Source organism: Fusarium graminearum, chromosome 2 (assembly GCF_000240135.3).
Source record: "Fusarium graminearum PH-1 chromosome 2, whole genome shotgun sequence".
Taxonomy (NCBI): domain Eukaryota; kingdom Fungi; phylum Ascomycota; class Sordariomycetes; order Hypocreales; family Nectriaceae; genus Fusarium; species Fusarium graminearum.
Genome location: NC_026475.1, coordinates 8821199 through 8841020, shown reverse-complemented (window position 1 = coordinate 8841020; position 19822 = coordinate 8821199). Strand labels below are relative to the sequence as shown.

Sequence of the window (19822 nt, the reverse complement as noted above, 5' to 3'; positions counted from 1 at the left end):
CTTCACTAGTTACAGAAGGAAAAAGACAAGCTACAACAGCTCGACCATATCCTCAATAACAGCAGGTTAAAAACCGAGCAGAAAGACAGGTTCCTTAAGGCAGTCAAAGGCAAGCTATACGAGGCTTAGCGCACCGACTTGCTATTGCAAGCTAGGGAGGTCAACAAGAAAAGGTCATAAGGACAAGAAATATCCATACAAGGTTCTACAATGGCAAAGCTTTCTTAATTGCTACACACAATCTATCAGAGTCAGATTCTACTATTAGAAGAAGGCACATTATATTATACGAAGTCATATTGCGTAGCTAGGCAGGTTATAAATTGAATCACCGAGCACATCACATGACACACTCACCGGCCCAAACGTAATATAATCGTATATATGCTCTACTATATTAATATAGAATTCACTAGCGCCTTCAGCTGTATATATAGCGTAAAAACCTTTAGTATAAAACACAGCAGCGTAATAAATCCAAACTATTAGTGATTTCAGTTTAACTAAGGCTTTACTAGAGCTGTTTCCATTACTGGATATAATTAAACCTATACGTGCGAAGTCGTAGTGCGTCTTGGTGGGTAGATTAAGTGGTGTATGTAGCGAAATCGGAGAGTTCTAGAAGGCTGTTGAAATACTGAAGCTAAAACTTAATCGTATTGATAAGTGCGACCGCATGTGTTGTGGATTTCGAAAGCTTATACTAGCTTTGAAAAACTAGATTGAACATCTTGGCTGACGAAAAATGCGAATACTGGATTTTAGTTGTGCCTACTGTATGACTTGAGAAGGTAGCTGCCTCGCTATTTCGCATAATGCTACCTGGGGAAACCAGACGTGATACAATACTGTTTCTAGTGTGTACTCAATAGTGTACAGAGTCGCTGTCCTCCTCGCTAGATAAAAACTTTCAAAAACCAATTGCCTTGAACAAGAGTTTTCGAGACGGATCCGGAATAGACTATATCCTTAGTCAGTATACATATTGCAACTAATGGCTATTCTCACTTACCATATGCGCGAACTCTATGTTAGGGTATCTCCTGGTCTCTGAGCCGACCAGCTTAACATCATATCGTAGAAGTGCATGGGCCAGAATCATCTTGATCTCGTTCGCAGCGAAGAACCTTCCCGGACAGGCATGCCTGCCATAACCAAATGTCAGACTGCTCTGGTTCACGCTGACAAACTGTTCCTTTGCTGCATTCTCGACGGAGCTCTCATCTTTGGCTTGTGTGCGAATTCTGTAGAACCTCAGAGGGTCGAATTCGTCTGCGTGTGGGAAGATGTATGGGTCAGAGTTAACTGCAACGGCAGGTATTTCTATCATCAGACCGGCCGGAATAACTTGGCCATTGGATAGAGTGAACGGCTTCAAGACCTTGCGTTGAAAGGAAGCTGTGAAGTTCGTATTATTATCTCAGAGCCACGAAGTCTGCATTATGCTTACCCATTGTCGCTGGATGGACTCGAAGAGTCTCTTTGAGAAAGCTATCCATCTTCTTCATGCCCTGTAAAGCATTGCTTGTAAAGACGCCTTCACTTTGAAGGAGCGCTTCCTGAACCTCATCTCGCAGTTCCACCTGCAAGTCTGGCATGGCTGCCAGATCATAGAAACTGTGTTCGAATCAGTGATGTGTTCAATGGGCAGAATTTCAAGACTCACGCGTTAGTGGCAGTCAATGTTGTAGTATGCACAGCTGCAAAGGTAAGACCCAGTTGAACCTTGGCGAGGTTCTGGCTATTCTTGTCCGGGAATTTGTCCTTTCCGTCAATGAGCCACTGTAGAAAGTCATCTGGCTTCTCGTAGGACAAGTCCGCCATCGCCTCTATTCTTGACTCTACCACAGGCTGTAGAAAAGCTTCAGCTTCTGCAATTCTTTGGTAAAGTCTCTTGACCTCAGGCTGGCTCTGGGCCAGAAATGGTCGTAACCAAGGCCGCATGTTCTGCACGGCGCGTTGGGCACCCATGACTTCCATAGTATAATTAATTGCTGCATCGAGATACTGTTCGGATCGACAAAGTTCTGGGCCGATGAACACGCGACCTGATACCATTCCGACGATACGAAGGAGGCTGTGATGGATGTTGACCTCTGTCCAGTCGTCACACGAGGGTATGGAAAGCTCCAGGGATTGTCTGACTTCATCGGCAATGATTGCACTCAGTCGAGCTATGCACATAGTTAGTGGCTTGAACGAGATAGTTAATGCGTTTATTGAAGACTCTAATTCGCAATTTGATGCATCCTTACATAGTGCTGGAGTTAGGTGACCTTTGATGGTATGCGGGATGATAGGTACCGACGTCTCAATCTTGGTGTACGTGGTCTCCATTGACTATAGGCTGGTGAGTAGATGGCTACATATTGTCTCTTCGGTATTACTAACCTCGTCAACTGCGGCTTCCATACTCAAAATCGAATCGGGCAGCTTCTTCAGCTCAGGGAGAAAATCAGGTGAGATGACAATTGTCGGAGAAGCTAGGAAATTAGTATCGTCATTCTAAGGCTTTAAATCATCAGTACCTACACTTGGACGTGGTAATCATGAAAATGCCATTCTTGAACTGCTCAATGGTCAGCTATCCTCACGTCGCATACGTCAATGGGAATTCTTACCTTTTGGTACCCATCGGAGTATAACTTTCGGGCCCCTCCCAAGTATGCTTTTCTACGCTTTTCCGTACTCCCGAGTTCTTCTCCAACGACTGGGATAGTCCAAAATCGCAATACGCTTCCAACTTTTGGGGCGATGGCGGCTACGAGGCAGACAAGGAGTGCAGTGAGAAGTACTGGCCATCGGTTGGCTTCAATGTCGAATGCAGATTGTGTGTCGCCCATGGTGAAGATGGTAGTATAGGTGATTAAGTTAGATTGTTATGTGGGTAGTTATATCTGTGCCAGGACATAGTAAAGCAGCCAAATGGGACTATCTTATAAGAACAGTCACTGGTCGACTACGCATGGCTAAATTTAGAAGCGGCCTCGGGAAGATGGCCATTTCCGTTAGGTCTGCCTGCGTTACAATGAATTCCTCAGTTGTCTCTAATAAGGCGGATGTGATTCGCCTATTCACTATTGCAACACAAGAATATCATTAATAGACTATAGCAACGCTAGAAGAGAAAAAGGGCGTTACATCAGGAGTGTAGCTGCATAGATACGCGTATTGTTTTAGCTCACTAAGCTCGGTACTATATTAAGCTAGTGGGCTTAGCATACCAATCATAGGTAATGACTAAACTCTAGACCATCACCCGGAAAATACTTAAGAGCGAGACCGAAACCGATACCGAAAGCTTTAGGTTAATCTCAACTGACCGACTCAGTCAATTTATTCCACTTCATCATCGCTTAACCCTGGATGAAATCCCCACCCCACGGTCATTTACCAAGTAGACTTCATCCCTTGGCAATTTCCTCTCTACAGAAAGTAATTGTCCAAAAGGGCCCCCACGTTACACCATGCCACCTCGCCTAGGCCACAAGAAGTCCCGAAGGGGTTGTCTTATGTGCAAACAGCGCCGAGTCAAGGTATCCTCTTTTATACCTCCACGCAGTAGTGTAGCTAATGATGCCTTGTAGTGCGATGAAAATCAACCGTGCACCGCGTGTGCGAGACACGGGGTACTGTGTGTTTATGCGGATGCGCCGGATGCACGATCGCGATCGAGAGGATCTTCAACCGAAAAGGCCAGTCATCATCCTAATCGCTGTATTAAACAAACATGTCTAACCTAGTAATTTAGACCCGCTCTCAGGGAGAAATCACCCAGCAAGACGACACGTTGACCTCCCTTGCTGCCAGCCCAGATCCGTTGCCATACTTGGCCAAGTTTGTCAGAGGCCAGGAACCTATAGAGCAGACTACATGGCTTACAGATCTGGAGCTAATGCATCATCACTCAACATGCACTTATCTGACTTTACCGCGTGCTGATGAGCTTCAACACATATGGCAGATTGAGATGCCTAAGCTAGCCTTGCGCCACGTTTATCTGCTACATCAGGTTTTGTCAGTTTCTGCATATCACTTAGCCCATTTGAATCCAGATCGCCCTGGATTTCCTGTATGCGCTTCGCAACACCAGAATGAGGCTATCAAAGGTCTTCGATCAGCCATTGAGTCTATCTCACAAGATAATTGCGTGGAAATATTTCTCGCATCTTCATTACTCTCCATCGGCGCTTTCGCTGGTTTCAGTACACAAAGCTCGGGTCAACAGCCTAGCATTGATGACCTTTTGGATGTCTTCGTTTTAATCCGTGGCATGAGTGATATCTTGAACAAATATCAGACGACGCTCAATCAAAGTAGACTTGGGGGTCTCTTTGTAAGAGGAAACCCATGCGAGTCGACGCCAGTCCTTACAGCTATTATCGGCCAGCTACGACAGATCACCATCCCGGACAGCTTTGGGTCTGCAGTGGCTTCTTTATGTCAAGATTCTATTGAAACTGCTATAACTTGGATTGAGAAAAGTATTAGAACAACGGACAATCCAGATTCACGTATCGCCCTGACATTTTGTTTGTCTGTGAGTGCAGATTTCTTAGACCTCATTAAACAACGAAACCCCATTGCACTTTGTGTTCTCGCGCACTACTGCGTCGTACTAAATCAGGTTGGAAGATCTACCTGGTATATGGAAAGATGGGGGAGATCAGTTGTTCTAGATATTTGGAAGAAGATGGATCCACAATGGAGGTCGTTACTCCAGTGGTGTATGGAAGCTGTTGAGTGTGAGGGTTGTGTCGGATGAGATTTTTGTCTTTTTCATTCTAGTTCTGGAATCACAAAGGAGAGTACATGAGAAATAAGGGACCAAACGAGTCGTAGCAGAGTTTGCATATCCACATTGCGCCAACTTTAATGATACCCCTTGTCCAAAACCCCATCCCATCTTGATACTCTATACCCGCGTCTTAAACTCGAACCGAGCCTTGTGAGCGAAGTGTGCTGAATGGCTCAGCCTGGTCCTTGGTCAAGCTCGAGCCACGATGGACGCCGTGCTTCTTTTCGAATCGCCAATCCAAATAGCATACGACAGCAAGGTATTTTGCGAGGGGGCTTATTTGTCAGAAAGATGTTCAATGTATCGAATTGAACAGAAAACATACCTAAGAATACCGGCCAGTACAAATACAACCCAGCCAAGGGCACAGCTTGTTCCAATACAGACACTGGAATTTCCGCGAATCATCATAAAAGCAACCGCAGCCCAAAAGACGACTTCCATAGCGTTAAGGATGAAATAAGCCTTGAGGCTTCTCCAGCGTCGCAAACCGCTGACATGTTCGGAAAGTATTTCGTAAGAAATGATGATGAGAGACTTCGCACCCTAGGAAAATTAGAAAGAAATATCTTGAGCTGTAGACCTGATTTACCATGCCAAGGCCCATAGTAGTGGAGCGACCGGGAGGTCTGTTGGGCAGTAGAAGTCGTGCACCAGATAGGGAAATGACCGCGATGATGAGAATGACCTGGACGATCTGGAGCGGAAGCTTATTTCGGAGGGTGAAGAATGGCTCCATTCTCTTAATAAATGTAGGCACCATTTTGAAAGTTTGAAGAATTGTACAAGTCTAGAAATTTGTTGTAGAGAGAGCTGATTAAAGATGTTGATGTTGTTACCCAAAAGTAATGGCAACACCAAAAGTTTATAAATATTAGCAATGACAGCAAATCTCTAATTCAATCTGATACATGTCTTGTAAAACTATCGCAACGCGGCAGTGTTGGATCTGCACAGCCCAAGCACGTATTCCACGTAACTCTAAACTAAGCACTAAAGTAATAATAAAACTCTAAGAGATGTGCTAAAGCCAAGACCAGCTCAAAGCTCAGTCTGGAAAGATTGAATGTGAGTCTTACCTTATGCAAATCTACGTTCTTGATTGGCTGCACGGACCGGTCTCGGTTTCGGTATCGGTTTCTATTTCGGTGGAGAAGAAATAACTCGCGGGGTCTTAAACACTTCAAAACCCGACTACAAGTGTTAGGACCGTGCTTCGTAAACTACACACATCACTGACGTTTCTAGGGGCAGTGTTATTTTCAGAATTTCCTCAAGAAGACTGTTAACACCGGTTCGGCAGTTACGGAAGCCACGGCAATCTGAGAGGCAGTCATGTATTTCAATTATTGGCTCTTGTACCCACGTGTGGTCTAGTCGATGGGTTCGACTTATGGAGACCCTGCTAAAGCTTTACTGATAAGGAGATGTGGTATCTGAATATCCTTTTGCCTCTAATACTGCTAGATCCAGTTCGGCTCCCGACCAAATGAATAGCCACTACATCTCGACTAGGGTGAAAGTTTTACGTATTGGTGTATGAGCAATTGATAATTGTGCACCTTTTAATACATCTATCTTCGATTTTCATTCTACTGTCTACACACACTAAGCAAGAACTTTTGATCAAATGGAAGACCTTGTGTCACTTCTTGGCCAGTGTGACATTGTCACGTCGCAATCCGACCCCGCCGCCTACAAGGAGCTTACAACGTTTTGGGCTGCGCAGAATAACCTCAGACCCCAGGTCATAATTGCATCATCTCACGCGCAGACTCTCAGAAATGTGCTTTGCTATTTATACAACGATACATAGCTCGACTTTGCCTTCAGCGGCCATGGGTATGCATCCATGCCAACCAAGGATGTATTGCTGGGCATGCGCAAGTTCAACAACTTCAACTGCAATGCTGAACAGTATACTGTGACTGTCATTGTTGGTGTTGGTCAGCATTGGCTGGATGTCTGGATAAGGTTACTCCCAGGTTCACCGGTAAGTCATGTCTGGTATCATCTCTTCCCTTGGACACCATGTTCTAATACAGCTCAGCTGTTGGTGCCTGTACTTCTTACGTCAGTGTTGGTGGCAGTATAGTCACTGGAGGCTTCTCCTGGCTATCTGGTGACCCCCGCTTAACGGAGTTTTATTCTGCTCTATCTCATCTTACTCTGCTTGCACTATTCCTACAATGGAGTTATCTAACACCATTCTTTCTACTAATCCCACTGCGTGGTGCCCTACTGTCGCCGACTATAAGCTCTGGCGTGTTATCAATGTAAGTACCGATGCCGTGATGGTCTAGGTATATGCTAACGTCAGGCAGCGCGGAGACCTTTCGCCCTTATCTCAGATGCTCTCTGGAATCCCGGTGTTCGAAGCTGTTCCATCATGGTTTGTCCGAGCAGTGCCGGCTCTGAGTCGCTATATTACACTCGACCAAGACCACGGCTGTAAAGCCCGTTTTCGCGTCATGTCACCTCCAGGTGGTGGCAATAGTAACGTCTCATACTACTTGGATCATGATCCCAATAAAATAGTAACATCTCCGCATTTGAATAGATTACATGTGGCAAGCATATTTCAACCCGAGACGCATCAAGCCCTGGCTATACTTGGTTACGAGAACTCCAGAGATGGAAAGGCCAATTTTGCCACGGAGTACAATGCACAGTTTATCATCGCCGAATGGAGTGTTATTGCCCCGTTTGACAAAGAGGTTTGTCTGACATTCCTCAAGTAAGACGGTATTCACTAAGCATATTTCTATAGCTCAAAAATTGAACCAGAGTCATCCTTCGATCATGCTTCCAAGAATCAGGTACGAACAAAGATCCTACACCCATCCACATGGTAGTCTCTCGCTCTGTCCAGGGTGAATTTGTGCCCGTCATGTCTGACTCAAGCGACTATCAATATTGGCGCATCGTCAAGACGGACGCCGGGGAACGTCACATCAAGCCCGGCGACAATATACGATTATGTTGGGACTTCCGCGATCAGACAGTCGGGTGGCGTGATTTCACTCAAGACGTGTTTGGCCGACGGGAAGTTCGACGTCCCTCTGATGTTCCAAATCCCTTGTTCATCAAGATTCCTCGGTTGGGTGTTCCAGATCTCGGGCCTTTCCAATTTCTTGGGTCACGATACAATGGCTATGAGATTGATGGTCCTCTTCACATGTCCGCAGAGCGAGAGGACTATGCAGAGAGAAATGTAAAGGTTCATATTAACGGAAACGATGGTGTATCGCCGTGTCGTTTGCAGCATCTTCAATTGCGTATTGACTCTGTAGGACAGGGCGGTCGGGGTGATACCGAGGATTACTTGCTGAAGATGGTGGGAGTGGCTGATTCAGGGAAGACACAGAAAACACCTGTTACTGATACGAATAAGTCACCCAGTCCACCGGCGCCACCACAACAAGGATTTCACATTTGGTTACATCAAGCAGCTTTATTATTTGGGTTGTAGGCTGATTCCCTAGATGTAGCTCCAGTAACTATATGTATATATTTAAGGTCACTACTCTGAATGGAAGTAACTATTTTCCAACTTAGAGTCAAGCTGCAAGCCTTAGTTGAGGCCATAGGCGCATTAGTTCGTAATGATAATCTCAGTGCTCGTGGGCTCTGGAATTGTAGTTGTGAACGCAGTGACGCCAAACGCAGAGCATGCCTCATAGTAGGCTGCGGGACCATTGCAGTACGTAGCATAAACAGGAATACCTGTCGGCAGGATAGTCGTCGCGGCATCACCTTCAGCACGACGGCGAATAGCATTTGTAGGGATTATAATAATGCTCCCACGCTTGTATACTGTTTGAGTCCTGCGGAGTGTCAGCTGGTTTTCTACCAACCGATATGGACGTTACCTACACTGCGTACGAGCTGACGGTGACAACGTTGAAATCCTGGCAGTCAGCTATCCGATCAGTTTGCCGAGGCTCGCCGCCTGCTGCTGTAAGACTTGCAACGCAGCCATCTACCGAAGTTGTTGTTGACTCAGAGTCAGAGGTAGGGATAGCCTCGGCTGTGGTTGTCGCCTCTGAGCTGGCGATGGAAATGGTAGTCGTGGGGACTACGTCCGCAGTCTCCGTAACAGAAGCAGAAGATGTTTCCTCGGTGAGGGAAGTCTCGTAAGACGCCTCGGTCAAACCGATCGTTGTTGACAGAAGCTCGATGGAAGAAGTAGCGGGTCTGCAAGGTCCGGCAGCAGCATTGATTGCTAGTGCAGCAAGAACGAGAGTGTTGCGGAGCATGGTGACTGTAACGACCGGTGGTGATAATCAAGATTAAATAGGTATAAAAGTTTCGGGTTTAAAGAAAGAGAAAAAGATGTTAAATGTCTCGGTCTTATATCCAGGAGAACGAAGAGATAAATACATGAGAGCAAGTCGTGCTGCTCAGCTGCTTTGTCACGCATGTTGGAACCGAGCTTTTCTTTTTGGATGTTCTGGGCTGCGATGGCGTCCTCTAGTCAGGGGCGGCTGAAAGACTATCGAAATAGCTAACCTGACTTGGTGAAGCGAGATTGACGCTATCGAAGCGCTAACAGATTGCAGCCAACCAACACGTTAACCCCTGTGTTTTCCCTGACAGGGAGCTGGCCCCGGGAAGCATAGAGTACCCGGCTACTAACAATTCGTCACCCATCGATAGTACAGATAACATAAGCGACAGGTAGCGAGCTGGTACCCAGAATTCTCTCGATCCAACGTGCTCGTTGGACAGTACCCTGTAGTAGCCAACGCATTTAAAAAGTGGAATGCTGTTGGTTTGAAAATTCACCGACAAAGAGTCAAGTTTACAAATATCCGAGGCGGTGGTGAAATCCAGCTTGACCAAGGGAGTGTGACTCCTCCTTGCTCTTGCAACCATGAATGAGGTAAAGGTAGTGTGGTGGTCGTGGTTACAGCTTGCGGAGAATAAAACTCAATGACACAAGACCGTTCGACGACGCTTCACGCCGCCTCACGCCGCTCGACGCCTCGCGACACCTTTCAGCAAGCTTAAACCAAATAGAGTGGTAGCCCCCGTAAGAATGCAAAAAAAACTTTTAGTCAATCGTACCAGATTTACTAGAATTAGATATCCTCGTTTAGCATTACGGATCGTTTCCCTGTGAGACAATTGTTTGAAACCGCTATTCCACCACAAGACCGAAAATCTCATGGTCATCCAGTCTTCAATACACGTAGAACTCCTGCATGCAAGACATAGCGCCGAGAACAACCATTGCATCACGGATTGTTCTGGAACGCTTGTACAGGGTAGTACGAATCGCCTTCGTAAGTGTATGTAAATGGGGCTTATCTTCTGCAACTTCATTGGTTTAAAAATTCCGCTGTCTTTCCAACCTACTTGTCAATCAGTCCAAATTAAGAAAGTGATCATCGGCTTCATCATGCTCAAGCAATGTCCGTGACGCTATTTGTACTCTATCCAAGTAGCCCATATAGTCATTTGGCATCAGCCTCTAGTACTTTATCATTCTACACTATGTCCGGTCACACAAGCTTAGTCTTCATTCCAGGCGCTTGGCACAAGTGTTACGACCTAAATGACGAGGTCAGGCGTACCCCACTTTTTACTTTTGCAAGCCCCCACTTTTCCCTCCCTAATAGACCAATCACCGTAGGACCGAATCGTCAACTCTCGGTCCTCATAAAGACCCACTTTTCCATCTTCTATAGACCAATCAGCTTAAGACTAAAAGAACTATACTACAGTCTAGGACTAATACTTTTAATTCTCAGTCTATAATAGATATAAGCTAATACCTATTGCCTTATACCTTAGACTAGTATATATAGACCCCTTAAAGCTTTAGGTAGAACTAAGCTTACTAGCTATTAATAAAACCTCTTTACCTAAGTATACTTTACCTACTCTACTTACTATTAAGAAATATAACACTCCGCTCTCGCTCAGTATATAATGCCTTACGACTCTATAAATATAAACCAGTACGGACTAGTTTACCTATTTAGAAACCCAACCATCACAACAAGCCATCATGCTACGACAAAGTAATATAACAGTTACTGAGTGGTTGGTACACGTTCAAGCAAAATATGCCTTCGGCGCCCTGCATCAAGAGTCATAGAAAGTAGGGCATAAGCGCAACCTTATTCCCACATAATAGAAAAGCACTATAAGACCAAATACCTGCTCTTTAACCCACTTTTTCTCCTTCTAGTATAACCTAGGAAATTACTAGCTAAATCTAACTCTCTATATCAGTTATCTTACCTAGCTTATCTTATCTTAACCCCAATTGATCTTAGCTAAATTAAATATCATACTAATTAAGAGAAAGGGCCTATATAGCTATTACTGTATTTACCTCTATAAGCTATCTCCTCAGTTTTCCTCCTTATGCCTTACCCTTTCAGTTAATAACTATACTATCTATACTCTAGTAAGGGCTATAATAAACTAGCCTAACTAATTAAGCGATAATTAGTATATTAAGGTAGCTATCTTTAGTTATACCTTAATCCTATAAGTTAAAGTAATTAGCGATAATTATACTAGCTAGTTAAAAGATAAGAAGAAAGCTATAGAGAGGCTAGAGGTCATATTAAGCTGCAATCTGCTAATAAAAAAAGAGAAAGACTTCCTTAAATATGAGGGCTAGTTTATCGACCTGTTGTGGCAGGCCGGTGAGGTGAACAAGCGCAAGTTGCAAATAGATCTGCAAGATAACCGGGCTACGGCTTAGGCTGATTTCGCGGGTTATGCATACAATCTGTTAAAGGCAGATTATCTAAAGAAGATTAGTGGATTATATAGGATAAAAGTTATGCAGCTAGGTCGAATGAATTAAATCACATAATCTGTCACATGAAGCGGTCATCTGACCTGGCCTAAACGTAAAGTAATCGTATAATACAACAGTTATAGAGGCGACACCCTCTGACATGCATTTCTGTCACTCTCCCAACGACGATGGGTAATCCGGAGGCAACATTCAAAGATGATGTTGATGCCGCTCGCTCTGCTATCATGCAAGAAACAGAAAACGGCCGCGATGTGATTGTCATTGCTCATTCCTACGGAGGCACAGTTGGCAACAGCGCCGTGAAAGGCTTTTCAAAACCATGAAATATACCAAACGAGTCACCTGCATCAAGTCGGAGCTCAATGTTAATATCCCCATCTGTCAAAAGTCATTCAGAGACAGGCTACGTGGTCGGCCTTATTCTCATTGCTACCGGATTTTGCTTTACTGGTTTGACCTTTATGGATCACTTTCTTAACATCACTCCTCCCTTTTTCCGCGTCAACAAGGAGACTGGGTTTGCAGATCTCACGATCCGTCCGCAGAAGTTCTTCTACCGCGATCTACCACATAGCTCAAGTTGCTACACGTGAGTCAAAACGTATCATTAAGAATCAGCAGTTTGACTTCTGTTACCTGATGGAAGATATAGATTCTCGATACGGCCTAGCACCATTGACCATGGAGGAGATCGATGGCCTTCTCTCCCTTTTTTAATACAGTTGGTTTTCTTGGGTGTGGATTATACACTTCTGAAGTTTCTTTGGCTAAAGAAGCGGATGTTTTTTGCGACGGTTCCACCATCTCGTTTGACCAAATCGGCTACACGGCGGCTTTCTTGCACTTGAGTGACGTGGTTGGTGCTATTTTCTTGAAGCTTTCAGGAGCTGGTCGCGATCTTCATCACATGGACTGGTATCATCATTACAGGGCAGAAAAAATACAGATGTTACGCGAGTGGTGTAAAGACTCTCGTAGTACATGGAGCGATGCGCTTTCATTAGTTGACATGACAGCTGGAATCGAAACCGAAAGCATACGTGTGTCGAAAGGGTTGGTATCTACGATTCTGTTGAAGCTGCTCATGTGGACTACTGGCTTTCGAGCTACAGATACTAGAGATTCTATATACGGTCTTTGGGGAATATTTCAGCATGTGGCCAACAAACAGAGCGTGACAGTCCCTGAACATCTCATGCCAAACTACAACATACCAGCATCACGGGTACTTGAATCCATGACGGCTGAGATACTTGAAGCTACTGGAGACTTGACTCTACTGGCCCTAGCCAAAGACCCAGCTCGGCGTGTGACAACTGACCTGCCGTCCTGGTGTCCAGACTTTGGTCCATCAACAGGGATGAACTCGATATTTAGCCCAAGCTTCAAATCAGTAACTCGACCAAACGCAAGCGGTGCCGTAAGATACGGTGCTACCCGAATAGGCAAAGCTTTCAAAGTTCACGATAGATTTCCGGGAACGGTAAGGCTTCTTGGTGGATCTTTTGAGACGGTCGGGACCTCGGGCGTACACGATTGGGTAGAATTACTACTCAAGACGGATCGCACGTATGCACATACATGGCAGTCGTCTATGGAGGCTTTCTGGCGAACATTAATCTGGGACCACGATTCCATCAACCGACCAGCTAAGTTGTTCAATAGCAAAGGGTTTGAAAGCTTGGTTATTATGTGGATGGCTGGAGTCTTTCAGAAGGCGTTAGCCCAGGACGGACGAGCCACCGCAGACAAGATCTTGGAAGCTTATCGTATACTCGACGATCTAGCTTCCCACATTCCTGACAGCGCCTTTCCAAGCTACACTGAGTTTATATCTCTATTGGTCAAGTTAAACCTACTGGATGGGCCTTCAGAAAAAGTGCTTTCCATGTCAGAGCAAGCGGCATGGATAGAGAACATAAGGAACACGGGAAAGACTTACTTTACGGTTATCGGGGTGACGTCGCGGTATCAGCGTCCCTTTCTTACAGACAATGGGCATTTGGACTCTTCATGCGAGTCGACACAAGCTGGAGACGAAGTATGGATTGGATAGTATCGGGATGTCCCGTGCCGTTAGTGTTGCGGAAGAGTGGGCTGTACGTTGGTGGGCGAGAGTTATGTGCATGGCGTCATGAATGGAGAGGCTGCTGGTGGGTCGGTCGCGTGGCAAAAAATAGAGTTGGTATGAGAAATGCAATTGAAGGTTTACAACTTTCGTCGGATGTGCTGTTTTCACGTAATTGTGTCCGGATGATTAGCCGAGCTGCGGGTTTAATCAGCGAAGCTTGTTTGAACTGATCTTGAGCAATATCACTGTTAGCTCTGCGGAACGGCATCAAGCTGTTCTGTGATTACACAACAATTACAAATGTGCAAGACTACCTGATCCAATGCCAATCTTGCCACCTTAGTAATAAACATACGTGTTGATTCAAGCCTACCGAGGTTATATAAATAGGCTCTATGGTATATCCGAATTTTCCGCAAACTCAATCTGGCAGCTACGGCGGCTATTGCGTGGCGCAATTAAAGCTTGGGCCCGTTGAAGACGTTGCATTAATGTGGATATCTTAAAGACGTTACATTAATGTGGATATCTCATTTTGTTTCACGCCTCCACAGGGGTAGATCAGTGGAGATATCGCATTAAACTCTTCAATATATTATTCGAACTTAAATCCATTTATCATCAGATTGTTAATATAGACGATCTGCTCTAGTCTTACAAGGTGCTTAAAAATAGACGTCAGCCTCTTGGCATCTTACAGGGCAATCTGCGAGTTTATGATATGATAGCCCTATACTAGGGTCTTGGCCGTTAGAAGCGGATTCAAGTCCACAATTAAAGCTAGACAACGGCCTCTTTGCAGTATTTATCCTAGTCTCGTTCAGCTACGAATCCGCTTTTCGGCTAGTGTTTCAGGAGAAGTGTTCACCGCTTCGGACTGATCTAGCAATACTACCGGCGGATAAAGCATCCGTGACTAGGGCCAACATGTGATGGTGGTGAGTTGTTTAATGCAAAGATTTCAGCTATAAGTACTGACCACTGCTACATCCTGTTACGAGACCGGACCTAACAATCCTCTTTGTGTATTAATCATTATTAAAATCAGTCAAAATGGCCGTCGGATCTAGCAAACAAATCAACTTCACCGAGTTCTACAACCTCATCGACGGAAAGCTCGAAACCACCAAGGAGACGCTTCAGAACACCAACCCTTCTACACTCGAGAAGAACCACCCAGCGCCGGTTGCGACCCAAGAAGATGTTGACAGAGCTGTAGAGGCTGCCAAGAAGGCCTCTGAATCCTGGTCTGAGGTCCCATGGGAGGAGCGACAGGCCCTAGTAACCAAGTATGCCGAGGGTATTGATGCTCTCAAGGATGAATTTGCTCACTTGCTGGTCAAGGAGCAAGGAAAATCTGTAAGTCTGACACTGATTGTCATTAAAAATCGGTTCTGATGCGAAAACAGCTGGCAATGGCCCACTTCGAGATCATGTTGTCTGTTCAGTTCCTCAAGGGATACGCATCACTGCCTGACCCTCAGCGGGTGATTGAGGACAAGCCAGACTGTAAGGTCGTCACAAAATACGTTCCTCTCGGTGTTGCAGTCGGCATCGTGCCTTGGAACTGTGAGTAAAATTTCCCGGGAATGTTTCTATACAAAGCTAACGAATCCAGTCCCTATTTTCTTGACCACTGCCAAGATCGGCCCAGCTCTAATCGCCGGTAACTCTTTCATTCTCAAGCCCTCGTAAGTTTCATATCAGTTTTATCACGACAAGCGTAATAACCCCGGGGATAGACCTTTCACTCCTTACTGCGGATTGAAGCTCGCTGAGTTGGCTTCCCAGTACTTCCCCTCAGGTGTCGTTCAAGCACTCAGCGGTGACGATAATCTTGGACCCTGGCTTACCGCCCACCCCGGCGTGGACAAGATCAGCTTTACTGGATCTACAGCAACTGGAAAGAAGGTCGTAGCAAGCGCTGCACCAACGCTCAAGCGCGTCACCCTCGAACTGTGAGTCAACTCTTGATAGTAAGCAGACAAAGATTAACGTGGGTAGGGGTGGTAACGATCCCTCCATTGTCTGCGATGACGTTGATGTCAAGGAGGTTGCTCCCAAGATTGCCTTCGCAGCGCTCATGAACTCTGGTCAGGTAAGTTGCGGAATGCCCTCTCAACTGAACTTGGCTTATAAAGACAATAGCTCTGCATGGCCATTAAGCGAGTTTACGTCCACGAGTCCATCTATGACGACTTTGTGAAAGAGCTAGCCGCAGCCGTTAACAGCTTTACTGTCGGTGATGGTATGGATGAAAAGACATCTCTGGGTCCTGTTCAGAACCAGATGCAGTTTGATAGAGTTAAGAACCTACTCGCCGATATCGAGTCCAACGGTTACAAGCTAGCAGCTGGCTCGACCAGTGCCTCAACTGCTGGCAAGGGATACTTTATCACCCCTACCATCGTTGAGAACCCCCCCGATGAGTCTAGAATTGTGGTCGAGGAACCATTCGGTAAGTCACTGTCTCGTTTTAACTACATGGCACTAACATTCTGCAGGCCCTGTCTTTCCTGTCTTGAAGTGGACTGATGAAGCGGATGTCCTCCGACGTGCCAACGATACCGATATGGGTCTTAGTGCTTCTGTTTGGACTAAGGACATGGAGAAGGCCGAGAGACTGTCCTCCAAAATCAAGGCAGGTACAGTTTGGGTTAACAATCACGTTCAGCTTAACCCTGCTGTTCCCTTTGGTGGTGCTAAGCACAGTGGTCATGGTGCTGAGCATGGTATTGAGGGTATTAAGGCATACTGCACTACTAAGTCTCTATACTTTAACAAGGCTTAAGTTATAAAATAGAGTTAAAGGCATTAGTTTATCTCTTACTATATATATACTATATTAAGATATAATAAAAGTTAAGTAAATTAATAATTTATTTAATTTAGTCTACTAATATCAGACACTGGTAAAACAGGATAAGAAAGTATTAAGAATCAGACTATTCTAATTATACCTCTTTAATTATTCCCAATTTAGCTAATAAAGAGAAATTCTTATTACTAAAGATGTATCATTTTAAACTCCTATTATGAAAATCTCAGTTGTTTCTACTATTCTTCTAATGCATAGCATTACCGCTATAACCTTATCCAAGAGCACCAAGGTATAGACAGTCCGGATTATTCTCCTTATAGAACATTATATAGATGAGGTGCTGATCAGCATTACTAGTTTCGACTTTCGATATTTTTCATGGTCTAAGACAGGGCCAATTGAGGCATGTTGGGAGGCTTGCTCTATAGGACTTCCCGACTGCCCTACAGACTTGGTACGCTCACTCGCATGTGTCACGTAGATTTGTTCACTTTCACTGACAGATGCAGTACCGTAAAGATTTTGTACACGTCTACGACTGATATCTAAGCGACCTGGCGTTTGCTAATAGTTCTAAGGGAACGGAAGGTGAGCCGCGTTGGGCTTGCTGCGTCGATACGGACCTCGACAACCATAATCTTTAGCTGTGGAGTTTGATTTGATGGTTTGGTCTCCTGTTTCTGTCTCCGGCCGCCGTTGGGTTACTAAAAGTACTGGTCATTAGTGACCCTCCCCGTTCATAAGCGCCATGATAACTGTAGTCTAGCTCTGCTTCAATTGAAGTCTGGGCTCTAGGCCGCCTTCCCCATAGCGGAAGTATTAAAACTCAAGCTAGCATTTAATCACTATGAGGTAGTAAGCCTCGCTGCTGTATCCTAAGTTAGCATGGGCCTTATATAAGAAAAGAATTTCGACTTCTTCATTAACCTGTATCTCAAGGTGATTGAGAAATTTGTAACCTCTCGGTTCAGACTAAAACTATCTCTTGCAAGTCCCCACAGACTCCCTCATTCCATATCCACTCGTATCGTAACATTCCATATCGGTGATATGTCACTCTATTTTCTTCAACCAACTTGTAGATTAATAACCCAACCACATCTGAACTGGAATCCACCACTCGGCCGACTGGCATCCACAAAACATCCATCTCCCCTCCAGATGAGAAAAGACGTATAAAGGATGCTACAATATGTTTGGCCTTTGATCCTCTATCTAGAAAATACCGGAATGCTTTGTCTGAATCCTTCTCTTTTATATTAGTACCCTCCTTCTTCTCAACAGTAAGTTGGATGATATGGGCTCTGATATATAGCCTTGACACTGAACCTTCCACCGTGCTCAGATCCTTGACGGTCGTAGGATAATTTAGAGGCCGCTGCGGGTGATCATCTCTGATGTAGATTGGCGCCTGATAGATGTTTACGAAATCCACGGGACACACGTATGCCCAACGCCACGATGGTAGATGAGAGTTCTCGTCTCTAGTGTACTTTCCTGGACGACTACCGTGATACCATAGAAGGCCTTGAGCTAGGCTTCTTTGAAAGACACCATTAGAGTACTCGGACTTTGTACGTCGGATTAGTACGGAAGCAAGTCCATGAATAGCATATAGTCGATCCTTCTCGTAGGTCAGCTGCGTATGAGAGAAGAGAGTAACAAGTCGATACCATCCCTCAAATAAAAGGATGGTTGTATCCGGCATCCCGAATATCACCCGTGATGTTACGTCTTCGATCCACTCCAGATCTTGCCATGGTATCTTGGCATCTTCGAGAAAAAGAGAACTTGAACATTCAAGGAAAAGACCTTGGGGTGTCCAATGGAGTATACGTGATGGAAGGGAAAGCTCTTGCCAGCACCATCCACGTTTTTTTAGTGGAGACTCTAGGAGGGGCTTTTTGATGTACGGGGAATTATCGACCTCTTGATAGATGCAATATGGCGGTCCGTCTTGGGAGGGTGGTGTGGCAATCCTGATACCGGTGTGTGTCATAGGATATTTTGCAACTGCGCGTTCTATCAGAAATCCTTCAGAACTATCAGCCGAGCTTGATGCAGCGATACAGCAAGCCGACTCAGAATAGTAATCTCCCATTTTTGGTGCCTCGGCATGGAAATCACCACTTGGTCCTTGAATGATGCAAATTGCGTCAACCCACAAATAGCGGAATCCCATCATCCTAGTGAGGAGGATTGCATCTCGAATAGTCTTTGGGAGGACCGATATAGTAAAACCTTGCGATCGCCTCGCCACGTTCTTTTCGGTTGTCGAGGAGTTTGCGTTGCCATTTCCCCAACAATAGCTACGAATTAGATAGGTAAAATCCTCAGCATCTCCATTGCTCTTGACATCCACCAGTTTTACCATATCATCATCGATTTGACCAACATCCACGAGCCGGGTTGGAAGATTTGCCGTGTTCTTCTTCTTCGTGCAGTTTTGGTGGTATGCACCCTGCTCTTGACATGTTTCCATCCAAGGTTTAACTTGTCGTTCAATGAGATCCATCAGGTCCTGTCGTATGCTTTCGGCAGTGAATGCTGTATCAGGATGATGTCAGGATCCAATAACTCCAGGACGTGAGGCGTAGACTTACCTTTGACCTGCCGGCTTTTCATACTTCTCGTTAACTCCACCTCTGTAACCTTAACCCTCTCAAATCTAGTTGGCACACAGTTCAGACTTTCTTCACCCTCATGCTTTAGCGTGGATATTAAAGCGAATTCTGAGTCGGTCATGAAAATCTCTAAGTCAATTGACATCTCCATCCATGACGCTTTGGGGTAGCTGGTCGCAGCACAATTATAAACTAAGGATGACCAAACAAGACGGCACAGTGCGCAACCTTGATCTGCCGACTCGTTGAGAAGTTTGAATGTCTTGTGGAAGGGTATCTTCTCTAATAGGCTGTCATTCTGAAAAGGTCTTGACGGCCACGGAAGAGATGCACAACAAGTGCAGAGCTGGGGGTAGGGATGTATGATGGAGTCGATGACAGGCATTTCAAGAAAGAACAGAACATTAGTCTTCAGTCTGTTCAATTCAAGCTTTGCAGATAGTCTGGAGTCAACAACGGGCAAAAATACATCAGAGCCCAACATGCACCCATAAGGTACGTAAAGTCGTCGCAGCCGATGCTGCCTAACTACACGGAACAACAATTTGCCGCTGTATGATGTAGCAGTACTAGTATAAGGCGGAATATGCAATTGAAAACAAACAATTAGTTTCATAAGGCATTCTTACTCTTGGCAGATCAAGCATCAGCAGTCAGCAGGCAGGTTTGACTGTGGCAATAGAGATCCCTTCAAAGAGGACGCCGTATTGAACGAGGATGGAGG

At 45.2% G+C, this 19822-nt stretch overlaps 9 protein-coding genes across 9 annotated transcripts; 4 read left to right on the top strand and 5 right to left on the bottom strand.

Moving 5' to 3' along the window:
* Window positions 1-910: 910 nt before the first annotated feature.
* Window positions 911-2843, bottom strand: FGSG_11536 (uncharacterized protein; the record flags this gene model as incomplete). Its single annotated transcript, XM_011324789.1, has 8 exons — window positions 911-961; window positions 1013-1398; window positions 1451-1617; window positions 1667-2174; window positions 2256-2340; window positions 2392-2483; window positions 2533-2584; window positions 2622-2843. 8 exons carry the CDS (start codon window positions 2841-2843, stop codon window positions 911-913), a joined length of 1563 nt encoding a protein of 520 aa, XP_011323091.1.
* A 624-nt stretch (window positions 2844-3467) lies between these two features.
* Window positions 3468-4526, top strand: FGSG_11537 (uncharacterized protein; the record flags this gene model as incomplete). The annotated part of the gene is made up of 3 exons (XM_011324788.1): window positions 3468-3536; window positions 3752-4316; window positions 4486-4526. 3 exons carry the CDS (start codon window positions 3468-3470, stop codon window positions 4524-4526), a joined length of 675 nt encoding a protein of 224 aa, XP_011323090.1.
* Window positions 4527-4928: 402 nt separating this feature from the next.
* On the bottom strand, window positions 4929-5561 carry FGSG_11538 (uncharacterized protein; the record flags this gene model as incomplete). Its single annotated transcript, XM_011324787.1, has 3 exons — window positions 4929-5073; window positions 5124-5344; window positions 5391-5561. 3 exons carry the CDS (start codon window positions 5559-5561, stop codon window positions 4929-4931), a joined length of 537 nt encoding a protein of 178 aa, XP_011323089.1.
* A 1089-nt stretch (window positions 5562-6650) lies between these two features.
* On the top strand, window positions 6651-8270 carry FGSG_11539 (uncharacterized protein; the record flags this gene model as incomplete). Its single annotated transcript, XM_011324786.1, has 4 exons — window positions 6651-6791; window positions 7102-7535; window positions 7569-7617; window positions 7671-8270. 4 exons carry the CDS (start codon window positions 6651-6653, stop codon window positions 8268-8270), a joined length of 1224 nt encoding a protein of 407 aa, XP_011323088.1.
* A 123-nt stretch (window positions 8271-8393) lies between these two features.
* On the bottom strand, window positions 8394-9057 carry FGSG_11540 (uncharacterized protein; the record flags this gene model as incomplete). Its single annotated transcript, XM_011324785.1, has 2 exons — window positions 8394-8625; window positions 8675-9057. The coding sequence occupies 2 exons, from the start codon at window positions 9055-9057 to the stop codon at window positions 8394-8396; spliced, it is 615 nt and encodes a 204-aa protein (XP_011323087.1).
* Window positions 9058-11944: 2887 nt separating this feature from the next.
* Window positions 11945-13638, top strand: FGSG_11541 (uncharacterized protein; the record flags this gene model as incomplete). The annotated part of the gene is made up of 2 exons (XM_011324784.1): window positions 11945-12161; window positions 12341-13638. 2 exons carry the CDS (start codon window positions 11945-11947, stop codon window positions 13636-13638), a joined length of 1515 nt encoding a protein of 504 aa, XP_011323086.1.
* A 1068-nt stretch (window positions 13639-14706) lies between these two features.
* Window positions 14707-16444, top strand: FGSG_11542 (uncharacterized protein; the record flags this gene model as incomplete). Its single annotated transcript, XM_011324783.1, has 7 exons — window positions 14707-15012; window positions 15063-15222; window positions 15272-15344; window positions 15396-15611; window positions 15658-15751; window positions 15802-16111; window positions 16158-16444. The coding sequence occupies 7 exons, from the start codon at window positions 14707-14709 to the stop codon at window positions 16442-16444; spliced, it is 1446 nt and encodes a 481-aa protein (XP_011323085.1).
* Window positions 16445-16798: 354 nt separating this feature from the next.
* Window positions 16799-17224, bottom strand: FGSG_14014 (uncharacterized protein; the record flags this gene model as incomplete). The annotated part of the gene is made up of 3 exons (XM_011324782.1): window positions 16799-17028; window positions 17098-17178; window positions 17203-17224. The coding sequence occupies 3 exons, from the start codon at window positions 17222-17224 to the stop codon at window positions 16799-16801; spliced, it is 333 nt and encodes a 110-aa protein (XP_011323084.1).
* A 95-nt stretch (window positions 17225-17319) lies between these two features.
* FGSG_11543 (uncharacterized protein) lies at window positions 17320-19243 on the bottom strand (the record flags this gene model as incomplete). Its single annotated transcript, XM_011324781.1, has 4 exons — window positions 17320-17342; window positions 17741-18247; window positions 18461-19021; window positions 19078-19243. The coding sequence occupies 4 exons, from the start codon at window positions 19241-19243 to the stop codon at window positions 17320-17322; spliced, it is 1257 nt and encodes a 418-aa protein (XP_011323083.1).
* Window positions 19244-19822: the final 579 nt, after the last annotated feature.